Source organism: Ictidomys tridecemlineatus, chromosome 13 (assembly GCF_052094955.1).
Source record: "Ictidomys tridecemlineatus isolate mIctTri1 chromosome 13, mIctTri1.hap1, whole genome shotgun sequence".
NCBI classification, from domain to species: Eukaryota; Metazoa; Chordata; class Mammalia; order Rodentia; family Sciuridae; genus Ictidomys; species Ictidomys tridecemlineatus.
This window is the reverse complement of record NC_135489.1, coordinates 16,019,106-16,039,416: the sequence shown is the minus strand read 5'-3', so window position 1 is coordinate 16,039,416 and position 20,311 is coordinate 16,019,106. Positions and strand designations below refer to the sequence as shown.

The window sequence follows — 20,311 nt, the reverse complement described above, 5'->3', positions numbered from 1 at the left end:
AAAGAGATCTATATTGCCTCCAGATTACAAGAAGGCCTACCAAGTGTTGAGTCTCTTTACTCATGATAGTTGTTTAGAGGTATAGCATCTCATCTTTCACCTTTTCCCCAAAGAGGAAAACACTGCACCAGGGTGGGGCTGGGCATAGATGTTCCACTTTCTGTCCCTCAGCAACACAGCTAAGATTCTGGATCTGTACATTTCAAACCTTGTTTCTCCTCTCCTACTTCTGAGGCCAGGGGTTGTAGGATAGTCTCATATCAGATGCCACCTCTAGTGCAACTTCCTGTCATGAGGTGGCACAATGGGTGACAGTATTTCTAAAGCCATTTCTATACTAGGATGACAGGAAATGACCATGAGTCACATAAATACTCCAACTCAACTTCTCCTTAATTTGATCCCCAAATGCTTACTGTACCCACCCCCATAGAAGTATGATGGAAGGAGACCCTCATTGTTATACAAAATTACATTTAAGAGGTTGTGAGGGGAATGGGAAAAAAAAACAAGGAGAGAAATGAATTACAGTAGATGGGGTAGAGAGAGAAGATGGGAGGGGAGGGGAGGGGGGATAGTAGAGGATAGGAAAGGTAGCAGAATACAACAGTTACTAATATGGCATTATGTAAATATGTGGATGTGTAACCGATGTGATTCTGCAATCTGTATTTGGGGTAAAAATGGGAGTTCATAACCTACTTGAATCTAATGAAATATGTTATGTCAAGAGATTTGTAATGTTTTGAACAACCAATAATAAATTTTAAAAAAAGTATGATGGAGAAAAAGTTGGAATGCAAAACCAAAACCAAAACCAAACAAATAAAACCCCCAGAACTCTTAATCAACAGCAATCTGAGTATCTTTCTTTGGAAAACTTTACAAAGCTCTTTGGCTGTATTTCTACCAGGAAAGGATCTATGCAAGAAGCATCTAAAAGCTCACCTTTTATTAGCTTCACGGTAAGTCAAGTTCTGGCATATTTTAAATTGCAGCATGCTCCCTTCCTCCAGAGATCCAGATCCAGCTTCTCTGCTTCTCTTGTTTCCACAGCACCACCACCACCCTTCGGGTACTATTATAATCTGCTTATCTTATTATGTTTGCCTTCAATAAACTCGAAGGATTTTTGCTCATTTTTCTGCTGATTTTTCTCAAGTGTTAGAATTGAACTAGGTGTATAGTAGGAGCTCCATGAAGGTTTATAAATAAAGGAACAAAATAAATAAGGCAGAAGCGAGTAAGTGAATAAATCAAAGGTAATCTAAAGTTGGGACTTAGTAATGTAGGACTTGTCATTACATAATATGATTTCCATTTCGGACTCTGTCACTTGGCCATGTCATTAAACCTTTCTGGGTCTCTGACTCCTTGTATAAAAGAGTTAGGTGGTTATTTATTCATTCAATTAATACCTGTTTCTACACATTTTGGTCATGACGATTTAAAGATGCTCCTTTGCATTCAAACCCTACTTTTTTAGTCTTCCAGCGCACGGAGCTCTGCAGTTTCAAAACCCCCGCCTCTTCAGGCCCCGCCCATCAGGCGTGCCTACTTTGGGCCCCACCCCGATTCTGCACTGTCCGACCCCAGGCAGAAGCTCCGCCTTCCCGTGTCGCAGTCATCCAATGGCCAAGATACACGGCTAGGTAATTGCGAGGGATATTTAGGTGTCCTTTTGGCGCCTGACCAGAGACTTGGGAATTCAGTTTCTCTTGAGCAGTCACTTCCCCGAGTTGCCCCTAAGACATGCGGATTCACCCACTGCCCCACAGTCCCTCGGAACGGTCGATGAAGGCTCCCGAGCCCAGTCGCTGCCCTCCCTGGGAGCCCAGGGTCTTCACTGGCCGAGGCTGTCGGCCCGCGGCATTCTGGGCATGGTAGTTTTTCTCCTCTCGATTCCTACGGGGCGGACCCGTGGCCGAGACTCGCGAGACTACGATTCCCAGACGCCCAAGCATGTAGCCGGTCACGTGGTCCGCAAGGACGCGGGGCTGGTGGGCGGGGCCTGCGGTGCTCCGCAGCCGTCTGTGACAACCGGAGCCGGCGGGCCGATTTGGCCCCCAGAGACCCTGCCATGGTACGCGCGGGCGCCGTGGGGACGCACCTCCCCGCGTCCGGCTTGGACATCTTTGGGGACCTGAGGAAGATGAACAAGCGGCAGGTAACCGATGCCCGGGCTGGGGGCTCGCCGGGGCTGCGCTGCGGCAGCTGGGAGTCCGGGTTTGGAGTGTAGGGTTTGCACAAGGGCAGTTGCGGGTGACTGCGATCCGGTGGCGACCCGAAGCTTTCAGAGCCTCTGGATTCAAATCCTCCCAGACCCACGTGTGGGCAAATGTGTGCTTTCTTGCACTGATAAGAGCAAATGAGGGGAGGATGGTCAGGAAGGGGAAGAGAATAGTGGATGACATGCGCTGGGAAAGCGAGGAGAGATGACTGGAGCGCGAGTGACAGCTGTCTGTGCGCAGATTTGAAGGGCCCCTCAGTGAGGAGGAACACTTTTCCTTGTAGCCATCCAGAGGCCTGATTGCGCGCGCATGGAAGTGGCTGAGAGGCAGGCAGAAGGAAAGAACTTTTTGACAATGGGAGCTGTCCAGTGATACCTCCCAAAGCTGTTTCTTCCCGGCCGGGGCAGGATTTTCCGTGCCTAGTGATCTCACAGGTGCTGCTCAGTCATTGTGGACCGAGCAGTGTTCCAAAGCGAATTCCAGGCGTCTTCTCTAACTTTCCTCTCAGATTGAATCATGCTGTCTGCACCATGAATATGGGAGGCAGTTAGCTGGGGGTCTTTGGTTAGCTGAAATTGATTTCTGATTCCTTCGTGATAGGACCTCAGAGGAAAACTGCTCTTCTTAGCCAGTTCTTGGCCATCATCACTGTCTTTGGGTCCTTGTCCCTTCAACTTATGGCAAGAATGAGAAGGGACTGGAAGCCCTCTCAGCCAGGAAAAATGTATTACTTAGGCGTCTAGATAGAGAATTTGGAGGACCTGTTGCGCTCCCTATCATGATAGATACTGGAACCTTTACTAGGGGGTTTTGATTGTCTTTAAAAATGGTATTAATGCTCATGATTTTTATCCAGTTTCATTTATTGTTATATGAGGATGCAAAATGATGCCTGTGGCAAGGCACAGCTTACTCCTTTGGGCGCCTTTTTTTTTTTTTTTTCTGTAGAATTTCAGACCAGAGTAGCAATGTGGGAGAGTTTGATGACTTGGATTTCAAAACTGTTTAGGATCTGGTTGTATCTAGGTATGCATAGCTGATGAGCTCCTGTGGTTTCCGTGATTAAGAGAAATTGTAGAGTATGCTACTAGCTTGAAACACCGAAAGCTAATGATCTGAGCATTGATGCGGTTTGCAGGAAGATTCTCCAGGAAACAGAACTGTATTTTAAAATCCAGATTATTGGCTAGATTTTTAAAAATGTTTCTCAAACTGGTGCTGATTACTCAGGGCTATAATTGCGGACTATTAGAGAAAGACTTCCAGTGAGTGTATCAATCCCTAACCCAGTTTGCCCTTTGGAAGCCCTGGGTGTTCCCACTCTTCAGGGATGGGCCTGTCAGAAGCTAGCTAGTTGCATTGCTTATTTTATTAATCTTCTAATTCAAATGTAGAAGCTGAAATATACTGCCTTGTTGTACTTTTTGTTTTAAAGTTTATCTTCTTCTTCTTCTTCTTCTTCTTCTTTTTTTTTTTTGCTTGTTTCTTTTTTCCTTTCAAATTAGCATCCTTGTGACACCTTGTCAGGCCTTCATGCTTTGCCAATGTTGGAAGCGGGACCTCCTTTCTCTGCTGCCCCTGCTTACTATTAATTAAGGCAAGAGCCACATGCAAAACAAGGGCTCTTTGTTTCTGCAGTGAGGAAGAAAGAAAGAAATACAGCTTCTGGCATTTCTGCTGCTCTGTAGCCAGAATATCTGGTCTGAAATGTTTTTTTAAAACTCGTATAAAGTGACTACTTCATCTTTGGTTGGCAACCACTCAGTGTGGGCTTACTTCTAAACTCTGCTAGAGTTGTTAAATGCTAAGCATACAAATTTGGTAGCCAAAGAGGAATACAAACAAAAATGTGGCGGTGTATGTTTTCTAACTCATTCAGTTTGTCAGTAGTTTGGTCAAAATTTTGTTTCTAGATTCCAGGATGTCAAACCTACACTCAGATTCATAGGTTAAAAGTAGGATGTTGGAATCGTGATTTGTGGTTTTGTACTTAGTTTGATTATTATGTTTTTATGTATGCCATTTTCTACTGGTCATTTCCCTGGCAGATAGATGCCTAGTTCAAAGTAAGTATTATTGAAGAATTGATTTTATTTTCTCTCAAAGAATTTCAAGCAAAGACAATGATACTAGAAAAATATGTTCTTAGTACAAGTTCTTTATTAGACAAGTGGCAAGTATTTATAATTTTCTTGTATCAGGGTGGAGCCTGATGGTTTGAAAAACCTGTCTAAAAATGGTGATCTTTGTTTAATACCACGGTTTGGAGCTTTCCTAATCAGACCTGTAATTCATAATGAAAGAACAATTGTTTATCAAGTCCTTTAAGTCAAGCACAGCAGGTGGGAAAGGTTTTGAATGTGAACTCCAGTGACAACTTCTGCTTTAGACAGATGTGACTTGCAAGGCTGATTTGACTTTAAAAAGCGATGGTTTAACAGTGTCCCCTTAGCACTTCAGTTTCCATTTTCTGTTCTCTTGGAAATACAGTGATAGTTTCATAATTTACTACTGACATAGTAGCCACGTAGTTTAAAATGGTGTAGTTTTGTATTGGATTATATTTACTTTCTTGTTTTCATTTATTGCACCCAAATACCTTAACAGTTGTTTTAGTTTGCATTTTATGTCTCCACTCTCAGTTGTATCCTTCATAACTATCTCAAATTACATATTTCACAGTTGTAATATTGGCAAGAGGCAATTTCAAGCTTTGCTTTTCCTACTTTACATCATATCAGAATATGTTTAGTGTTTGCCGCACTCTTCAAAGTGATTATTTTAATTTCTTTCAAATAGCACTTCCTTTTAACACGTTTCCCCCCTTAGGTTTTGGACTTAATCCCTGCCCATATAGGAATTTTAAACAATAGGGAATAGTTTAAAGAAGAAAATTCAATGACTCATAATTCTATCATCCTAAGATTGCCTCTGGTAGCGTCATGGAGCATTTCCTTGTGTTTGTTTTATGGTTTGTTGAGATTCTACTGCAGCCTACATTTTTTTCTGAACATCCTTTAAGTGTTTGATCAAGTCATTGAAGTTATTTATGCATTATTTGGAAGAGTAATCTGCCATTTTTCTACTCAATTATTTTCCTGATGGTGGTAATTTATTTCCTTTTCCACATTATCAGAAATAAGGCAGAGAAAGCAAACAAGTTAGCTAGTTGGCCGTGATAAACATCTTCAGGTCATACTTCCCTCTCTGCTTTTTGGATGGAATTTCCAGAAGTGGGATTACCTGGTCAAGAGTAACTTCCTGATACTAGTGCCAGATTGCTTTCAGAATGGTTAAAACAATTTACATCCCCACCACACTGAGTCTTAGCTTTAAAAAACAATTAAAAAAATAAAAACTTTAAATTTGCTGGGGTGTGGGGTTGGGTGGGAGGGGGAAACAGGCAGGATTTTTGGTTTGAACATTGTAAATGTTTATTTGTCATTTGTATTTCCTCTTTGGAAAAGTACAGTTTTAAGTTTTTACCTCTTTCTGTTGGGATTTTGGTGTGTTGGTTTTTTTTTTTTTAAGTATTTTTTGTTGTAGATGGATACAGTACCTTTATTTTATTTTTTTATTTTCATGTGGTGCTGGGGATTGAACCCAGGGCCTTGTGCATGCAAAGCAGGGAACTCTACCAACTGAGCTATATCCCCAGCCCCAGCCCCATGGTGTTTTTCTTACTAATGGTTCATTTGCGTTCACCATGTATCAAAGATGTTTTATTTTATCATTATTTATTCAACAATTTTGGCACTTATTTTTTTTGCCAGAACTGTGTTGAATATGGGAGGTACAGGATGCAGTGAGAATATGTAATACGAAGACCTAGACCAACCTACAGTAAAGATTGGCTAACTCTAGTGGTCTTCCTGTTTTTATAAATAAAGTTGTCATGTGGAACATAACCATGTTCCTTCTTTTATATATTGTCTCTGGGTATTTTCTGGCTACAGTGGCAGAGTTAAGTGGTTTTGGTTGATAATCACGTCGCCTGTAAACCCCAAATATTTATTGTCTGGCCCTTTACACAAAGTTTGCTGACTCCTGGTCTGGCAGATAAGGGAAGGCCTCTCACAGACACTGGTGTTTGCAGTGGGACTTAAAGATGAATGAGTGCCATGGGGTCCAGGGTGAGAGCCTTCTGGGCAGAGGAAGGAGCTGAGTAAAGAGCCTGGATTGGGAAGGAGCACATGCTTTTTGGAGCATCGACAGATACAACAAGTTCATCTGGGCATCGTGAGCTTCCCGAGTTGAAACTGGACAATAGGGGTACTTCCCAGCTCTGTCACACAGAACCTTTGTGCTTAAATTGAGGTTTGGTCTTAATCCTCTGAGCTGTGGTAGACAATTGAAAAGATTTAAGTGGAGCATTGATGTGACCAGATGACCAGACATACATGTGAAAAAAAGTACTAAGTGTAGGATAGATTGGGAGAGATGAGTGGATCTCTGGACCATGGCAGGCTCTTGCAGGGGCTCCATGGGCTCTGTTTGTGGCTTAGATAAGAATGGTGGCAGTGGGAATGGAGAGAACTGTACTCATTCTGGAAACGTCTAGAAGGTAAACTGCAGAGAGTGGATGGGAAGGGAGTGTCTCCAGACAACTAGGTGGCAATGCCACTTATTGAGCTGGACAACACTGGACGTGCAAGTTTTTCTGGAAAAGGAAAACTCAGTTCTGATATGTAGAGTTTCAGCTACCTTTAAAGACATGCAAGTGTCAGGGAGGTGGCTGGGAATCTCAGGATTGGGAGTCAGTAGTGTGATGGTACTAGGGCCTCATTTGGAGGTTCAGATGGAAGAACGAGCAGGAAGACAGAGAAGAAAGTGTTCAAAGAGTGGACTCTCAGATTTCTGCCTGGGTTTGGTGCTCTTTTGAGAAGTTTGGCTGTGAAAGAGAAAAGTGTTAAAGGTGAAGGGGGATGTGAAGTGGAGGAAGGGTTCAAGATGGAGCAACTTAAGCTGATGGGCAGGAGCAGTGGCTCTGCCTTTGCTATGCATCAGAATTACTGGATAGGCTGTTTATGAAACATGGATGTTCCCTTTCCCCATCACTGATTCACTTGGTCTGGGATGAAGGCCAGGTATCCTACTTTTGAAAGGCTTCCCACTTGAATCTAGAGTACAGCCAAGGTTGAGAACTAATGGTATAGAGCCGTGGTCCCAGACAAACAGCTTTAGTATCCCCTGGAGCTTGTTGGAAATGCAGTCATCAGGCCTCCAAATGATTCTTGTACATGCTGATGTTTGAGAGCCCCTGCTGTAAAGGGGGGTCTACACATCCAGAAAAAAATGACATGGCACTTCCTTAGTAGCTCTTCCTGAGTGTCTGTAGCCACATTTATCCAGTCCTGTGCATTTTTAAAACTGTATTTTAAACCACTTAAACTATGTTTAAAAATTGTAGTTTAATTTTTTAATTGATACATAATCATACAGATTTATGGAGTGCAATGTGATGTTTTAATACATGTGTAGATTGTGTAATGATCAAATAAGGGTAAGTACATATCTGTCACCTTAAATCTTTATCATTTATTTGTAATAAAACATTCAGAATCTTCTCTCTGGTTATTTTTAAATATACCGTACACACTACTTTGCAATAGAATACCAGAATTTATTCTTAAACTACATTCAGTCCTCAAAAAGAGCCCATACCCCACATTCTGTTTCAGTTGATTTTAAACTTGGATATTTGAGTAAACAATGTTCAGAACATGATTGGGCCCTAGTTCCAAACCCAGTTCAAAAGGATGTTCTAGAGAGCTGATGGGTAGGTAAGGTGGGGATTTGAATGATCTAGTTTCACTTCCCCTGAAGCATCACTAAAACTACAGTAAGAAGATTTTGGAAGTCATCAGCTATTCCAAGATAAGGAGGCCAGGCAAGGAAAGAAGATCAGCCAGACACTAGAAGCTGCAGAATACATGGAAGAATGGTAACCAACATTGCCTGAGAAAGCCAAAGTCCTGTGTGGCCCTGGGGGAGAATGAGGAACAGTGCTTCACTTTTTGGGTGCAGAACCCTCATAGACTCAAGAATTGATGGCAGCAGATGTCTCTGGAGCTGAAGGCAAAGGGGAGGGAGGGCTGAAGTAAATTAGAAAAACAGAAGCATACGACCCCCTAACTGTCCTCCCCATTCTGCTCCAAGGTCTCCTCCCAGATGAGGGTCTAGAAGTTCACTCGCTCGTTGGAGGGATGAACAGAAGCCTTTGGAGTAAGGGCTTCCAGGCTTGATGGAAGGTGGACACTGTACCTGAGCGGCTTGCATGCTGTATGCCAAGGATAGAAAGCACACGTGAGGGATGGAGGTCCTGAAAGAACCAGAGAACTAACATGTAGGTGAGCCCAGGTGCCAGGAGAGTAGGCCTATGCAGCCAGGTGGGAGGGATCATTGAAAGAGAGGTGTCTGTTTGGAGCAGTTGCCATTATAGGTGTGTTGCTACACATGTGGATGGTCCAGCGGGGCTGGGGGGCAAGAAGGTCGCTGAAGATGAGGAGGTCTGGGATTGAGTTGGATCCACATAGCTCTGCAAATCACTGCGACACACACAGGAGTTGATAGTGGGAAGATTGAAGCAGCTACCAAAGTCAGACGCCTTCCCGTGGGCGGGGAAGGCCAGGCCCTCTGGAGCTTACCCTTTGGGTAGTACTAGGTACAAAGGACTTAGTCACTTAGCATCTTGAAGGATGATAAGAATTTGGCTGACAATACTGCTGAAGTTCAAAGGGAGTTGGGCTGTGTGCAAGTGTTGCTTTGCCCCTTAGTCCCCAAGAGGTGTGGCAGGCAGCAGTCTTGAGAAACACCTGTGTTTTAGCATTTGTGGAGCAGGGAGGGAGCAAGAGTGAGACGTGTGGGTTGTCAAGCTCAGAAGTGTTCTGAAGTGGGCCAAGGGCAGCTTAACACATCATTCTCCTAGCTGACAACTGGCCATTATATGTTGACTTGTGTGACTTCCTCACCTGTGTTTTTAAAAATATTTTTATTGATGCATTAAATTATACATATTGGTAGGACTCATCATTACATATTCATGCATCCCATGATATAACGTTGGCCAACAGCATTCCCCAGTATCTCCCCTTTCCTTCTGTTCCTCCCTCCTCCTGGTTCCTTTCCTCTACTCTACTAATCTCCCTTTGATACTCATGAGACCCCCCCCCAAACATCTTTCTTTTCCTTTTTCCTCTCCAGCTTCTGCATATGAGGGAAAACATACAACCATTGACCTTCTGAGTTTGGCTTATTTCACTTAACATAATGTTCTCAAGTTCCATTCATTTTCCTGCAAATGACATAACTTCATTTTTCTTTATGGCTGAATAAAACTCCATTGTGTATATATGCCACATTTTTTGTATCTATTCATCTGTTGATGGACACCTAGGCTGGTTCCATAGTTTGGCTATTGTGAATTGTGCTGCCATAAACATAGGCATGCGTGTATTGCTGTACTCTGCTGGCTTTAATTCTTCAGGATAGATACCAAGGGGTGGTAGACCCTGGGTCTTATGGTAGTTGCCTTCCTACTCTTTTGAGGAATCTCCATACTGATTTCCATCACCCACCTTGTAGGTGTCTCAACCAAATATTTGCTGTTCACCTTTTTAGATGCTTCTGGAAAATTTAACATCTGGAGATTTAAAGGTTCTGTTCCTTTCAACAGGTAATCTTCAGGTGCAGAGGCCTCGTTGCCAAGTACTGTGACCCTTTCACTTGAGGCTGTCTTTGGCTGTGCTACTGAAGGGTAGTTCTGGGTGGATTCACACAGTCCCTGAGGATTAGGCACATGCTTTTTTTGGGAGAACTGTGGCCTGTGGCTAGTCTAGAGCTGGAGGCCCTGGTGTTGGAATTTGTATAGCAAGTTCCCTGAGGGGTTTGAGAGTGGTTAGCAGAGCCTGGGGGGGGGGGCTTGAAAAAAGCAAGCCCTCAGCATGAATAGCTCTGATTTGCTTCCTTTTTTCTCACTGAAGGAGAGACTCTATCTGAAGGACTTATTTCATGGGTGCAAGTTGGAATGCCACCTGATTTCTGACTTTGTTTAAATTAGTTCCACGTCGTAAAATCACATCTTTTTTGTTTTATTTCGTAAGTGGGTCTCCAGCTTTGGGTTGATGAATATTCTGTCATTGGTTTCACTTTGAGCCTGGCTTTTCTCGTTCCAGCTCTACTACCAGGTTTTAAACTTTGCCATGATCGTGTCTTCTGCACTCATGATATGGAAAGGCTTGATCGTCCTCACGGGCAGTGAGAGCCCCATCGTGGTGGTGCTGAGGTAGGTCCCGCCAGCTGGCCCCGGGCTCTGTCACACTGCTTAGCCAAGACAGGACGGGGTGCCTTGAGCTGAGCCTGTGTGACAGCTATGATTACAGACTCTAATTTAATAAACTAGTAGAGTTTTCTTTTTTGATATCTGCTTTGAGAATGTCTCATTTTTTTCTTGACTTTTGTTGAAAATTTTTATCCTTTTCAAAAGACATTTTATAGTTTTAATCATGTCATGCTGGTACATTTAATCCATTTCAAAATGACAGTTTAGCAATATGGTTTTAGTGCCTTATTGGTGTGCAAATTGATTTTTAAACATGATTAATTTTAGTAATGTCTCTTGGTTTTCTTCATGCAATGGATAGGATGTGTGCGTCTCCCTGGTGCCCAGCAAGGGCCTGTTCTTTTTTCAGGCTTCAGTGCTACTGTTGTAGATGGCTGCTATCTTCTGGAGACTATTATGCTTACGAAAGTACAGCATGAATATTTCAGTCAACTTCGTGCAGTCTATGAAGTCATGTCCACTGAATCTCAGGTCACTGGGGCTCACTGCTCCAGGCTGGGCAGTGCAGCAGTCATGTGGGCAGTCACAGCTGACCAGTGCAGGAGCCAGTGCCCTTTCCCTCCCCGGGGCCTGCTACCATGTAATGGGCTGCAGCCCTGTATACACTTCCGTGTGACCGGCCAAGGGGCACACTTGCAGAGATGTCGAGTTTTCGTAAATGTAGAAGCCTGAGAAGGGGGTGGCTCACAACAGAACCAAGGGGACCCTGTCTCACTGGTCTTCACACTGTGCTCTGGGAGGTCCCTGGAGTGGTGAATAGATGAGAAGGGAGAAAGGGTCCAGGCCTCTGGATCCCCAGCACCTAGCTTTATTTCACTTGCAGCAGCTCCTCTTTCAGGTATTTTATCTGGTCATATCTCAATGAAGGAAGGACTTTAAGCCTTTTTTTTTTCCTTGAAGAAGAAGGGGGTTCAGTAATAGAGTGCATGCCTAGCATGTCTAAGGTTCTGGATTTTGTTCCCACCACCATAAGGAGGAAGAGGAGGAGAAGGAGGAAGAGGAGAATTAAAAGCCTCAAATTTAGATGGATCTTCTCACCTAGTAGATACGGAACTTGGGGCCCAATGAGACCAAGTTACAAACATCTCAAGGGCCAGTGATCTAGCTCCAGAGTTGGCAGAAAGACCCAGTGATCTAAGACACTGGATAAGAGCATCCTGGGGCATCTCCTGGCTCCCAAACGTGGTCATTTGATTCCAAATTGACTTAAGTGTTTCTCTTTGGCTGACGTTATGGCTACATGAAGAATAATACTGGATCTGAGATCACTGGCCCTCCTTCTCACATCACACAGACATGCTTACCCATGGAAGTTATTGTGAGAGTACAGTGCATGGGAACTTTTAAAAAGTGTCCTTTCTTACTCTAAAGCCATTTGATTTGGCAGCATAAACTTTTGATACCCTGAAGGGTATGTGGCCTTGGGGGAACCCCTGGCTCAGGAGAAAGCAACTCTAAGCTGTTATTAGGAAAATATTTAAAAGGACCACTTTCCCAATGGTACACATCCTGTCCCTCATCGCCAAGCTTCAGTGTGCTCTTCTGACCTCTGAGACTTGTGGAGGGAGGTTCTCCTCACTGTGGTCCTGTTTCCATGGACCAAGACCATTTTCTATAAATATCTTCCTACTGTGGGTCCTCAGGAATTCTGTGGAAGGAGTAGAGATGAAGCCATCTCAAGAAATCACCTTGAGTAGTTTAGCTGCTGTTCTTTAAGAGAAGACAAAACCCTGAAGCAATTTTGAGTCATTATCAGAAGAAGGCAAAATAAAATTCCATGTTGGGGAACAAAAGAAAACACCCATATTTGTTTTGCTCAGATATTTTCTTTTTCCTGCCCTGTTAGCCATTCCTGTTGCTTATCTTCTCCCTTTTTATTCAGATTTCTTGGTTTTGAGTGCTGATCTGGTGTCTATCTCAGGGGCAACTGGTTTTGTCACTGGAGGAGGTCTGAGAAATTCTTGGAGAGGGGGGCCTCAACTTAGAACACGGGGGGCTCTCGATAACGTCACAGAAATGAATTTAAGGATGTGTCAGTTGAGGTAGGGAAATTTAGTTAGGAAAGCAGAGACATGTTCAAGAGATAATGTGGGTCCCTCGAGAGGGGGTAAAGTAAGGAGCGCAAGTTCAGGGAGAATGCAGGCCATCTTGAGAGTGGCAGATGCTTTGGGGTTTTCCAGCTCTTTTAAAGTTACTTGGAGAGGAGTGGGCATGGAGGGTATGTGAGGATGACGTCAGCCTGGTGGTCTCAAGGTGGTTTATGGTGGTCTGACAATTTTAGGGATCCTTAGGCTTGACATGGTCTCTGTTATCCATCAGTAGATAATGTTGGCAAGTACCCTACATTATACGATTCTTAAAATATCGTCTCCCTCTGCTTAATATATTTACTATATAGCTAATTAACAGTACACAAGATAGTTTTCATAAGTGGGTGAGTTTATGGTAATTAAGATTTATAGATTTCCCAGAACTTTAGAAGTGACAGGCCTGGGAGAAGAACTAACTTGGAGAGTGACAGGCCTAGAAAGGTATGCCGCAGGACTTTAGATTAGTTATAGTCCTCGTCCTTCCTTTTGTCTCCTCTCTGCCCCTCTCTTTATTTCTTCTATCCTTCCTCAGTTTCATTTTAAAACAAAGCTCCCAGCAGGGGCTCAGGGACAGGCCTTTCTCCCTCCTCATTCTGCATCCCCTGGAAGTTCAGGGGCAGGAGGAATGGAGAGGAGGGCAGCCTCCTGTGCTGCGCTTGCCTTTGAGGCCATTTCTGTGGCCTTGGCAGCCTGCTGCTTCCTCCCCTTTCTTTCCAGCCAGACCCGTGTTGCTCTCTGCTGATTGGCCACCCGTCCAGTCCAGGCACACTTCTAGGTCTTATTCTTTTCTCATACATTAAAACAAAGCAGGACCATGTGGAAATGGACCCAGTTTTTAAATTCCAGCTCCCGGTAGGTTGCAGCTCACTTTGTATCCACCAAACACTTTGGCATGAGTTTGAACAGGTAGCGTGGGGATTATCTGTGGACCTCCACATCAAAATCAGTCAGTCCTTATTAACACTGGGCCTTTTTAGGAAAGACCTGGTTGGAAGGGTGCTGCTGCAGGAAGCAAGACCAGGGTTCAAATTTTGTCCCAACCCTCAGCAAGGCTGTAGGACAGGTCCTGCTCCCTAGGGTGTAGTCACTTTTCTGTTTTTCTTTTCTTAAACAAGTAACATTGTCCTGGGTGCTGGGGTATCAAGGAAAGAAACAATTGCCCTAGGGCACTAGCCAGCAGGCCTGGCCTAAAGTTCTGAGTGAGGAGTCCCGGATTGGCAGAGATAGGGCTTGTTGAAGGCTCAAACTGGCAGCTTTTACTGTGCAGAGTCCACATTCTCCTTGGTTCTTTTCTTCCCTGATGCAAACTGCAGAGGGGCCTGTTGGGGCCCTTGCCTGCCGCAAGCTGGGTAGAAACTGTTTCCTCTCTCATCCTGTCTCCAGAGCAGGAAAGAAACCCTTTAGAGCATCTGAGACTTGCAGGCTGTTGATGGGAATTTCAGCTCTGACTGGTAAGTTTGTCATCATTCCCTTTTGGACACTGGGTGACACTGATGTTCACTTTTGTGTTTCTTTCCAGTGGCAGCATGGAGCCGGCCTTTCACCGGGGAGACCTTCTCTTCCTCACAAATTTCCGGGAAGACCCCATTAGAGCCGGTGAAATAGTCGTTTTTAAAGTTGAAGGACGAGACATTCCAATAGTTCACAGAGTAATCAAAGTTCATGAAAAGTAAAGAGGCCTTTCTTCTTCTTTTGTTTTTGTAAATTTTGGTAGATGGTGAATTAAAAAGTAGTGAAAGCATTGGGTTATGTTCCTAGTTCTGCCATTTACTAATCAAATGACTTTGGACCAGCCGCCTCAGTTTGTAAGGCAAGAGTAATACTATTTTGCCCACAATAACTCATGGTGATTATGAGAATTAAATGAACTTATGTTCACAAAAGTACCTAAAAAGTCAAATCACTACACAAATGTTAGGTGGAATGTGTTACATTAGTTATTTGAAGGAGTCTTGAACAGAATCAAATCACATTGTAACAGGATTCTTTTGATAAGGAATTATTTTCTGAAGTGCAAAAAAGCTAGCTGTTTCTCTGTACATTTGGCCAAAGAGGCATTTTCAGCAGTATTATTAGCCCTAGATGGATAAAAATTCCTTTCCCCATCTCGCCTCATTATTTGGACATGGCACACCCTGCACTAATTCTTCTCCTACAGACAGCCTTGCCTTTCCCTAAGGTGCTGGGAGGACTTCAGACCTTAATAAGGTCTGGTTTCCTTTTTGGAACCAAACATTTACCTCTAGTTCAAATATAGAAAGTTTCCAGGAGACAGTTGAAAATGTAGCATTTTATATACTTGTTTGTTCATTTCCCTTTTTGTAGCTTAGTGTAGAATTTTTATCTACATGATTTATAGAATTATATTTAGGTATTTATATGTGTTTTTAAATAATGGAACATTTCTCTCTCTCTCTCTCTCTCTCTCTCTCTCTCTCTCTCTCTCTCTGTGTGTGTGTGTGTGTGTGTATGAGAGAGAGAGAGAGAGAGAGAGAGAGAGAGAGAGAGAGAGAGAGAGGAACTACTTGTGTATTCTGGTATTAGATTCTCATTTCATTCACTGCTTCCAGGTGTCCCCAAAGACATTGGTACTTAACATGTTCAGTGCACTTTGTGTTGGACACCGGGACCCTCCGTTTTTATTAGTGTCCCTGCACTGGTGCTGTCCAGTGGTTGGTGCTGCCTACTTGTTACTTGCTGAGGAAGAAGCACATTCAGTCATGACGTGGCAGTACTCTCACCTGATTTAAAAATAATTTCTGAAGATGAGACATTTCAAAGTTGAGGAAATGGTACTGGTTTTAATTTGCATGAATTGTGAGAAGTGCCAGGAGTTTATCTTCTCAGTTTCCTGTATAACCATGACTGTAAGTCAAAACGCTCTTTTGGACATGGTTTCAAATCTTTGTGGGCTTTAAATATTTTATCTCATTAGAATGGTATGTTTTTTCATTTGCCTTATTGAAGGACCACCCTCTTTACAGCACCAGACTGTATGGTTCTGTGTGTTGGCATCAAGGTCACCTCAGCGCCAGTTTAGAGTGCCTAACAAATCCCATCCATGGTGATTCTCATTTCCTTGCCAACAGGATTTTACACCAGCTTGCTCAGTGGTGAAGGGAGTGTGCATTGATACATCTGTGCTTGACAAGGGAAAGTTTGAGGGCAGCTAAGAGCATAGTTGCTTTTAGATTTACTTTGTGCTCAAGTCAAGTAATTTTGGGGACCAAATTTATGTCTAGAGTGAAAAATAATATAATCCATGTTGACTAATTGGCTCATGAGGTCTAAGAAGAAATAGAAACAGTTTGGGTACAACCCCTTTGTTAAATCAGCCTCGTGTCCTGACTGCTGACCTAGTCTGACTCGAGATGAGTGACGGGATCAAGCCTGGAGAAGCTCCCCCTGAGCAGCATCTCGGTGTGCTGTGAATCTGGATTTGAAAGAATTGCACAGAGGTTGTTCACATATTTTGCCCACCGATGAATACCCTTATTTCCAGATTGAAAAACAGGTTAGATGCTAGCCTTTCCTTCCTTCCAAGAAGGTGTGAGGCAAGAAGTGTAGCTGTACTGGAAGCCAGTCCTTGCCTTCCCCATCCCTGGCGCTCTTCCGTGCTTCCTTGTTGTCAGGGTTACTGGAGTGTTTTAGAATCTAAACCACAGAATTGTCATTATATTTGTGCTTCATCTGAATGTCTGTAAGCAATCATCTTAGATCAATGGAAGATCAAGTATTCCTCAGCTGCTTTCTCACGTCTGCTCATGTCTGACCTTAATGTTGTATGTGAACTAATTCTTTTTAATGGTGCTATGTTAAAAATAATTTTTGAGGGGGGATAGTAGAGAATAGGACAGACAGCAGAATACATCAGACACTAGAAAGGCAATATGTCAATCAATGGAAGGGTAACTGATGTGATACAGCAATTTGTATACGGGGTAAAGTTGGGAGTTCATAACCCACTTGAATCAAACTGTGAAAGATGATGTATTAAGAACTGTGTAATGTTTTGAACGACCAACAATAAAAAAAAATAATAATTTTTGAGAGTACATCATTTTGCTTTTCAGAGATAATGGAGACATCAAATTTCTGACTAAAGGAGATAATAATGAAGTTGATGATAGAGGCTTATACAAAGAAGGCCAGAACTGGCTGGAGAAGAAGGACGTGGTGGGAAGAGCACGAGGGTGAGCACCAGCGTTCAAGACGTATAGACAGTTCAGGAACCAGGAAAATATTTAGAAGGAAACTACCTTTAGAGGATAATAGAATCATTGATTGCAAATATGGCGAGTCAGGAGCATTCTAGTAGTTCTGGTGTGTACTGTGAAGACCAAAGAAAACTTAGAACTCTCTAGGATCTAAAACTGAATTCTAGGGTACAATATTTTCATCATGGGTTAACTCTATCATATCCTCACATAGGGATTAATTATTTGTGAATTTTAAATTACAATTAATCCTCCCAGAGATGACCACTGCTTAACATTTTGGTGAATGTTCTGGATACTTTGTGCCTAACAGGTGAGTGTGGATGCATATATAATTTTACCTAGAAGGAAGTGGGAAAAACTTTTTTGTGTTAAACCTGTGACTCCATTTTTTTACATGGCTACATGCTGTGCTATTGATAATGATAGCTTTTATAACCAAGCATTTTTTGGTAGACATTTTTTTGGGCTGGGGTGTGGCAGACATTTAAATGATGTCATATCTATTTTCCCCACTGAAAACAGTTTGTTTGTTTGTTTGTTTGTTTTACTGAGGATTGAATTTAGGTGCACTCCACAGAGTCACATCCCCAGCCCTATTTTGTATTTTATTTAGAAACAGGATCTCACTAGGTTGCTTAGCATCTCGCTTTTGCTGAAGCTGGCTTTGAACTCTCAGTCCTTCTGCCTCAGCCTCCCAAGCCACTGGGATTACCATGCCCAGTCTGAAAACAGTTCTTGATAAATCTTTTAACATTAATTTTATTTGATTGTTCCAGCAGTGAGTTCTGCTTCTAATTGACACAACAAGTGTGTATCTTTTTTTTTTTGGTGGGGGTGGGAGTACTGGGAATTAAATCCAAGGGGACTTAACCACTGAGCCACATCCCAGCCCTTTTGAGGTTTATTTAGAGACTGGGTCTCAATGAGTTGCTTAGGGCCTTGCTAAGTTGCTAAGGCTGACCTTGAACTTGTGATCCTCCAGTCTTAGGCCTCCCAAGGCTCTGGGATTACAGGCATGAACCACTGTGCCCAGTTGTATCTTCTTATTTTAAAAAAAGGAGATTTTTTTCCCCTCTTTCAATGATCCTTTTTATATTTAACCTTATTAGAAATGTGTTCTTGTTTTCTGGGTCTCATAGCTGTGTTATGCTGGAGACACTGGCCACAGTTGTGTGAGAGGTAGCTTTATTAATCAGGTTGTGGCTTAAGACCCCTTGCTATCCCTTTAACCACTCTGTTGCATTACCAAGTATCTGTGGGGAGATGAGGAGAATCTCAGGTCATCTGCCCTCTATTTCTGGTGAAAGGCTCTGGACCAGAGAGAGGTGGATGCTTCTGACTTGGCTGGAGGGTACTGTAGGTGTGTTAGCTTGTTTCCCATTAGTAGGGATGATGAGACTGGGTGGAACTGATTGCATATTGATATTAATTTGGTCGGCATAATCACCAGCTGTGAACTTGGTCTCTCTGGGATCATAATCATATTTGCATATAGGTTATGGCATTCACATTTGTATTCACTGCCCAGTAAATGTATTTGTTAATCTGAAAAGCGCTGAAATGAAAGTATTTTTTTTAAGTACAGACTAATTATGTATGTGCCTTAAAGCTTTATCTAACAGTAATTTTCATATTGGCCACCTGAAACTTATTTTTCCTCTGAAAAAATAAGATTTGTGAAAGTTGCCTATTCTGGATGAACATACGGTTCAACTGATGATCTTAAGTGTAGCAAATGAAGACTTGTGCCATTCCTAGGTCAAATCCATGTTTGCTTGAGACAGTTGTCCCAGCTATTAGCTCTGATGCATTTCACTGTGAGACAGGGGTGAATGCTGTCCCTACAGCTCCAGCCAATGGTGTGCCCATGGAAGGTGTGTTTCTAAGGTTGATACACAGTGTGTCAAATGTCACTCTCCTCATTATAAACATAAACTTATATATTTCTTCCTTTTTATTTCCACAACTTAGGTTTTTACCATATGTTGGTATGGTCACCATAATAATGAATGACTATCCAAAATTTAAGGTAGGAATTTATGTGTGTGTCTGGGCCTATTCATTTTTAAATATTGGAGCTTTACAACTGTAAAGAGGTCATCTTCTTTAGCTATTTTGCCATTAATTTTTCTGCAGAGTATTTGTAATTAACTATAAATTAACATAACCACTTAAATTAACATTTAAGTTAATTATTTAAAATAGCTGCTTTTACCTTTTAAATTCACAGTGTGTTCTAAAATGGCACTTATATAGTTGTCGCTTATTATTATGGAAATTTTCAAACATACGAAAAAGTAGGACAATAAACCCAGTGATGTTTATCTAACAACTTCAACAGAAACATTATTTCTATTTTTTTTAAAAAAATCACTTGAAAAGAAATAGGAGTCCTGCATTGGTACAAGCACTGCACTGTCTGTGTGTCGAGTGTTTGACCTGTTTGGGGGCCTTTAACCATATCATGCATTGAACAGCTAATTTGGAGAACAAGCCAACAGGGAAGAGGTCATCTTTTGATTCTGTCATCACTCCAGTATTGAACAGACTTTATCTGAATACATTTTATTATTTATTTAGACTTTATCTGAATACATTTTATTATTTAAAATAGCTGTTTTTACCTTTTAAGTTCATAGGCCAAATTTATTTGTAGACCTCAGTAATTTTCCATTTTGTTTCTGTTCACAGTACGCTCTTTTGGCTGTAATGGGCGCATACGTGTTACTAAAACGTGAATCCTAATGTGTGCAGCAGTTCCTGGGACCAGATTGAAATGAATTCTGTCGAAAAACTAATATATTTGAAATGTTCCACTTTCTGTATAAAAGAAAACCCTGTGGAGACGTTTTTGTCTTGTCCAAATAAATGATTCATCAGTGAAGATGGCTTTCTTTGTGGACTCTGATTGGAATCTGCTCAGTCTCTCTGCTGTTGTGGTAGTCACTTGAAGCCGAGTTTGTGGGACAAAGCCCAATCCACGTGCTATAGTCATAATGTCTGACTTTCAAAATAAATTCCCAGCTTCATCTAGTGGCATTTCTGATGGAAACAAGTAGGCTCATCAAAGGACACGGCTCCGTGTTTATTAAGGTGTCATTTTTTCCATAACTCCTAAAACTTTTTAGAAGGAAGGAATCTGCTCTTGATTTTCTGGTGATATATCTTGAGGTGGTTTGTTCTATTATTTGAAAGTGTTTAATAAATTGGAAAAGCAGTTTGTACACCTTTGAAAAAAACTACAAAAGGGTGAAGGGGCATTTTCCTTTCCATTTCCCAGGGATCTCTGCTGTTAAGTTAGGTATTTGTACTATAGATAGTCCTGCATCTAAGATAGTCTCTTATTCAAATATTTAGCAAGCACTTACATCCCAGCCACTCACTGTCTTCGGTGCTGGAGGTACAAAGTCCCAGTCCTAGTTGAGGTCA

At 42.2% G+C, this 20,311-nt stretch overlaps 1 protein-coding gene across 2 annotated transcripts; it reads left to right on the top strand.

The window, feature by feature from the left end:
* The first annotated feature begins 1,981 nt into the window (after nucleotides 1-1,981).
* Nucleotides 1,982-19,766, top strand: Sec11c (SEC11 homolog C, signal peptidase complex subunit). 2 transcript variants are annotated; one of them, XM_078029940.1, is made up of 7 exons: nucleotides 2,018-2,167; nucleotides 8,391-8,577; nucleotides 10,406-10,515; nucleotides 14,182-14,331; nucleotides 16,736-16,855; nucleotides 18,854-18,911; nucleotides 19,574-19,766. In XM_078029940.1, the coding sequence occupies exons 3-7, from the start codon at nucleotides 10,433-10,435 to the stop codon at nucleotides 19,625-19,627; spliced, it is 465 nt and encodes a 154-aa protein (XP_077886066.1). In that variant the 5' UTR covers nucleotides 2,018-2,167; nucleotides 8,391-8,577; nucleotides 10,406-10,432; the 3' UTR covers nucleotides 19,628-19,766. The 2 variants fall into 2 exon arrangements, with proteins under 2 accessions (XP_077886065.1, XP_077886066.1); XM_078029939.1 differs by lacking the exon at nucleotides 8,391-8,577 and having other exon boundaries at nucleotides 1,982-2,167.
* Nucleotides 19,767-20,311: the final 545 nt, after the last annotated feature.

Excerpts from the sequence above, each read along its gene's own strand:
- Sec11c (XM_078029939.1), top strand. The coding sequence starts at position 2,081 with ATGGTACGCGCGGGCGCCGTGGGGACGCACCTCCCCGCGTCCGGCTTG. Across the intron at positions 2,168-10,405 it reads GGAAGATGAACAAGCGGCAG|CTCTACTACCAGGTTTTAAA; the intron begins GTAACCGATGCC and ends TTCTCGTTCCAG. Across the intron at positions 16,856-18,853 it reads GTGGTGGGAAGAGCACGAGG|GTTTTTACCATATGTTGGTA; the intron begins GTGAGCACCAGC and ends TCCACAACTTAG.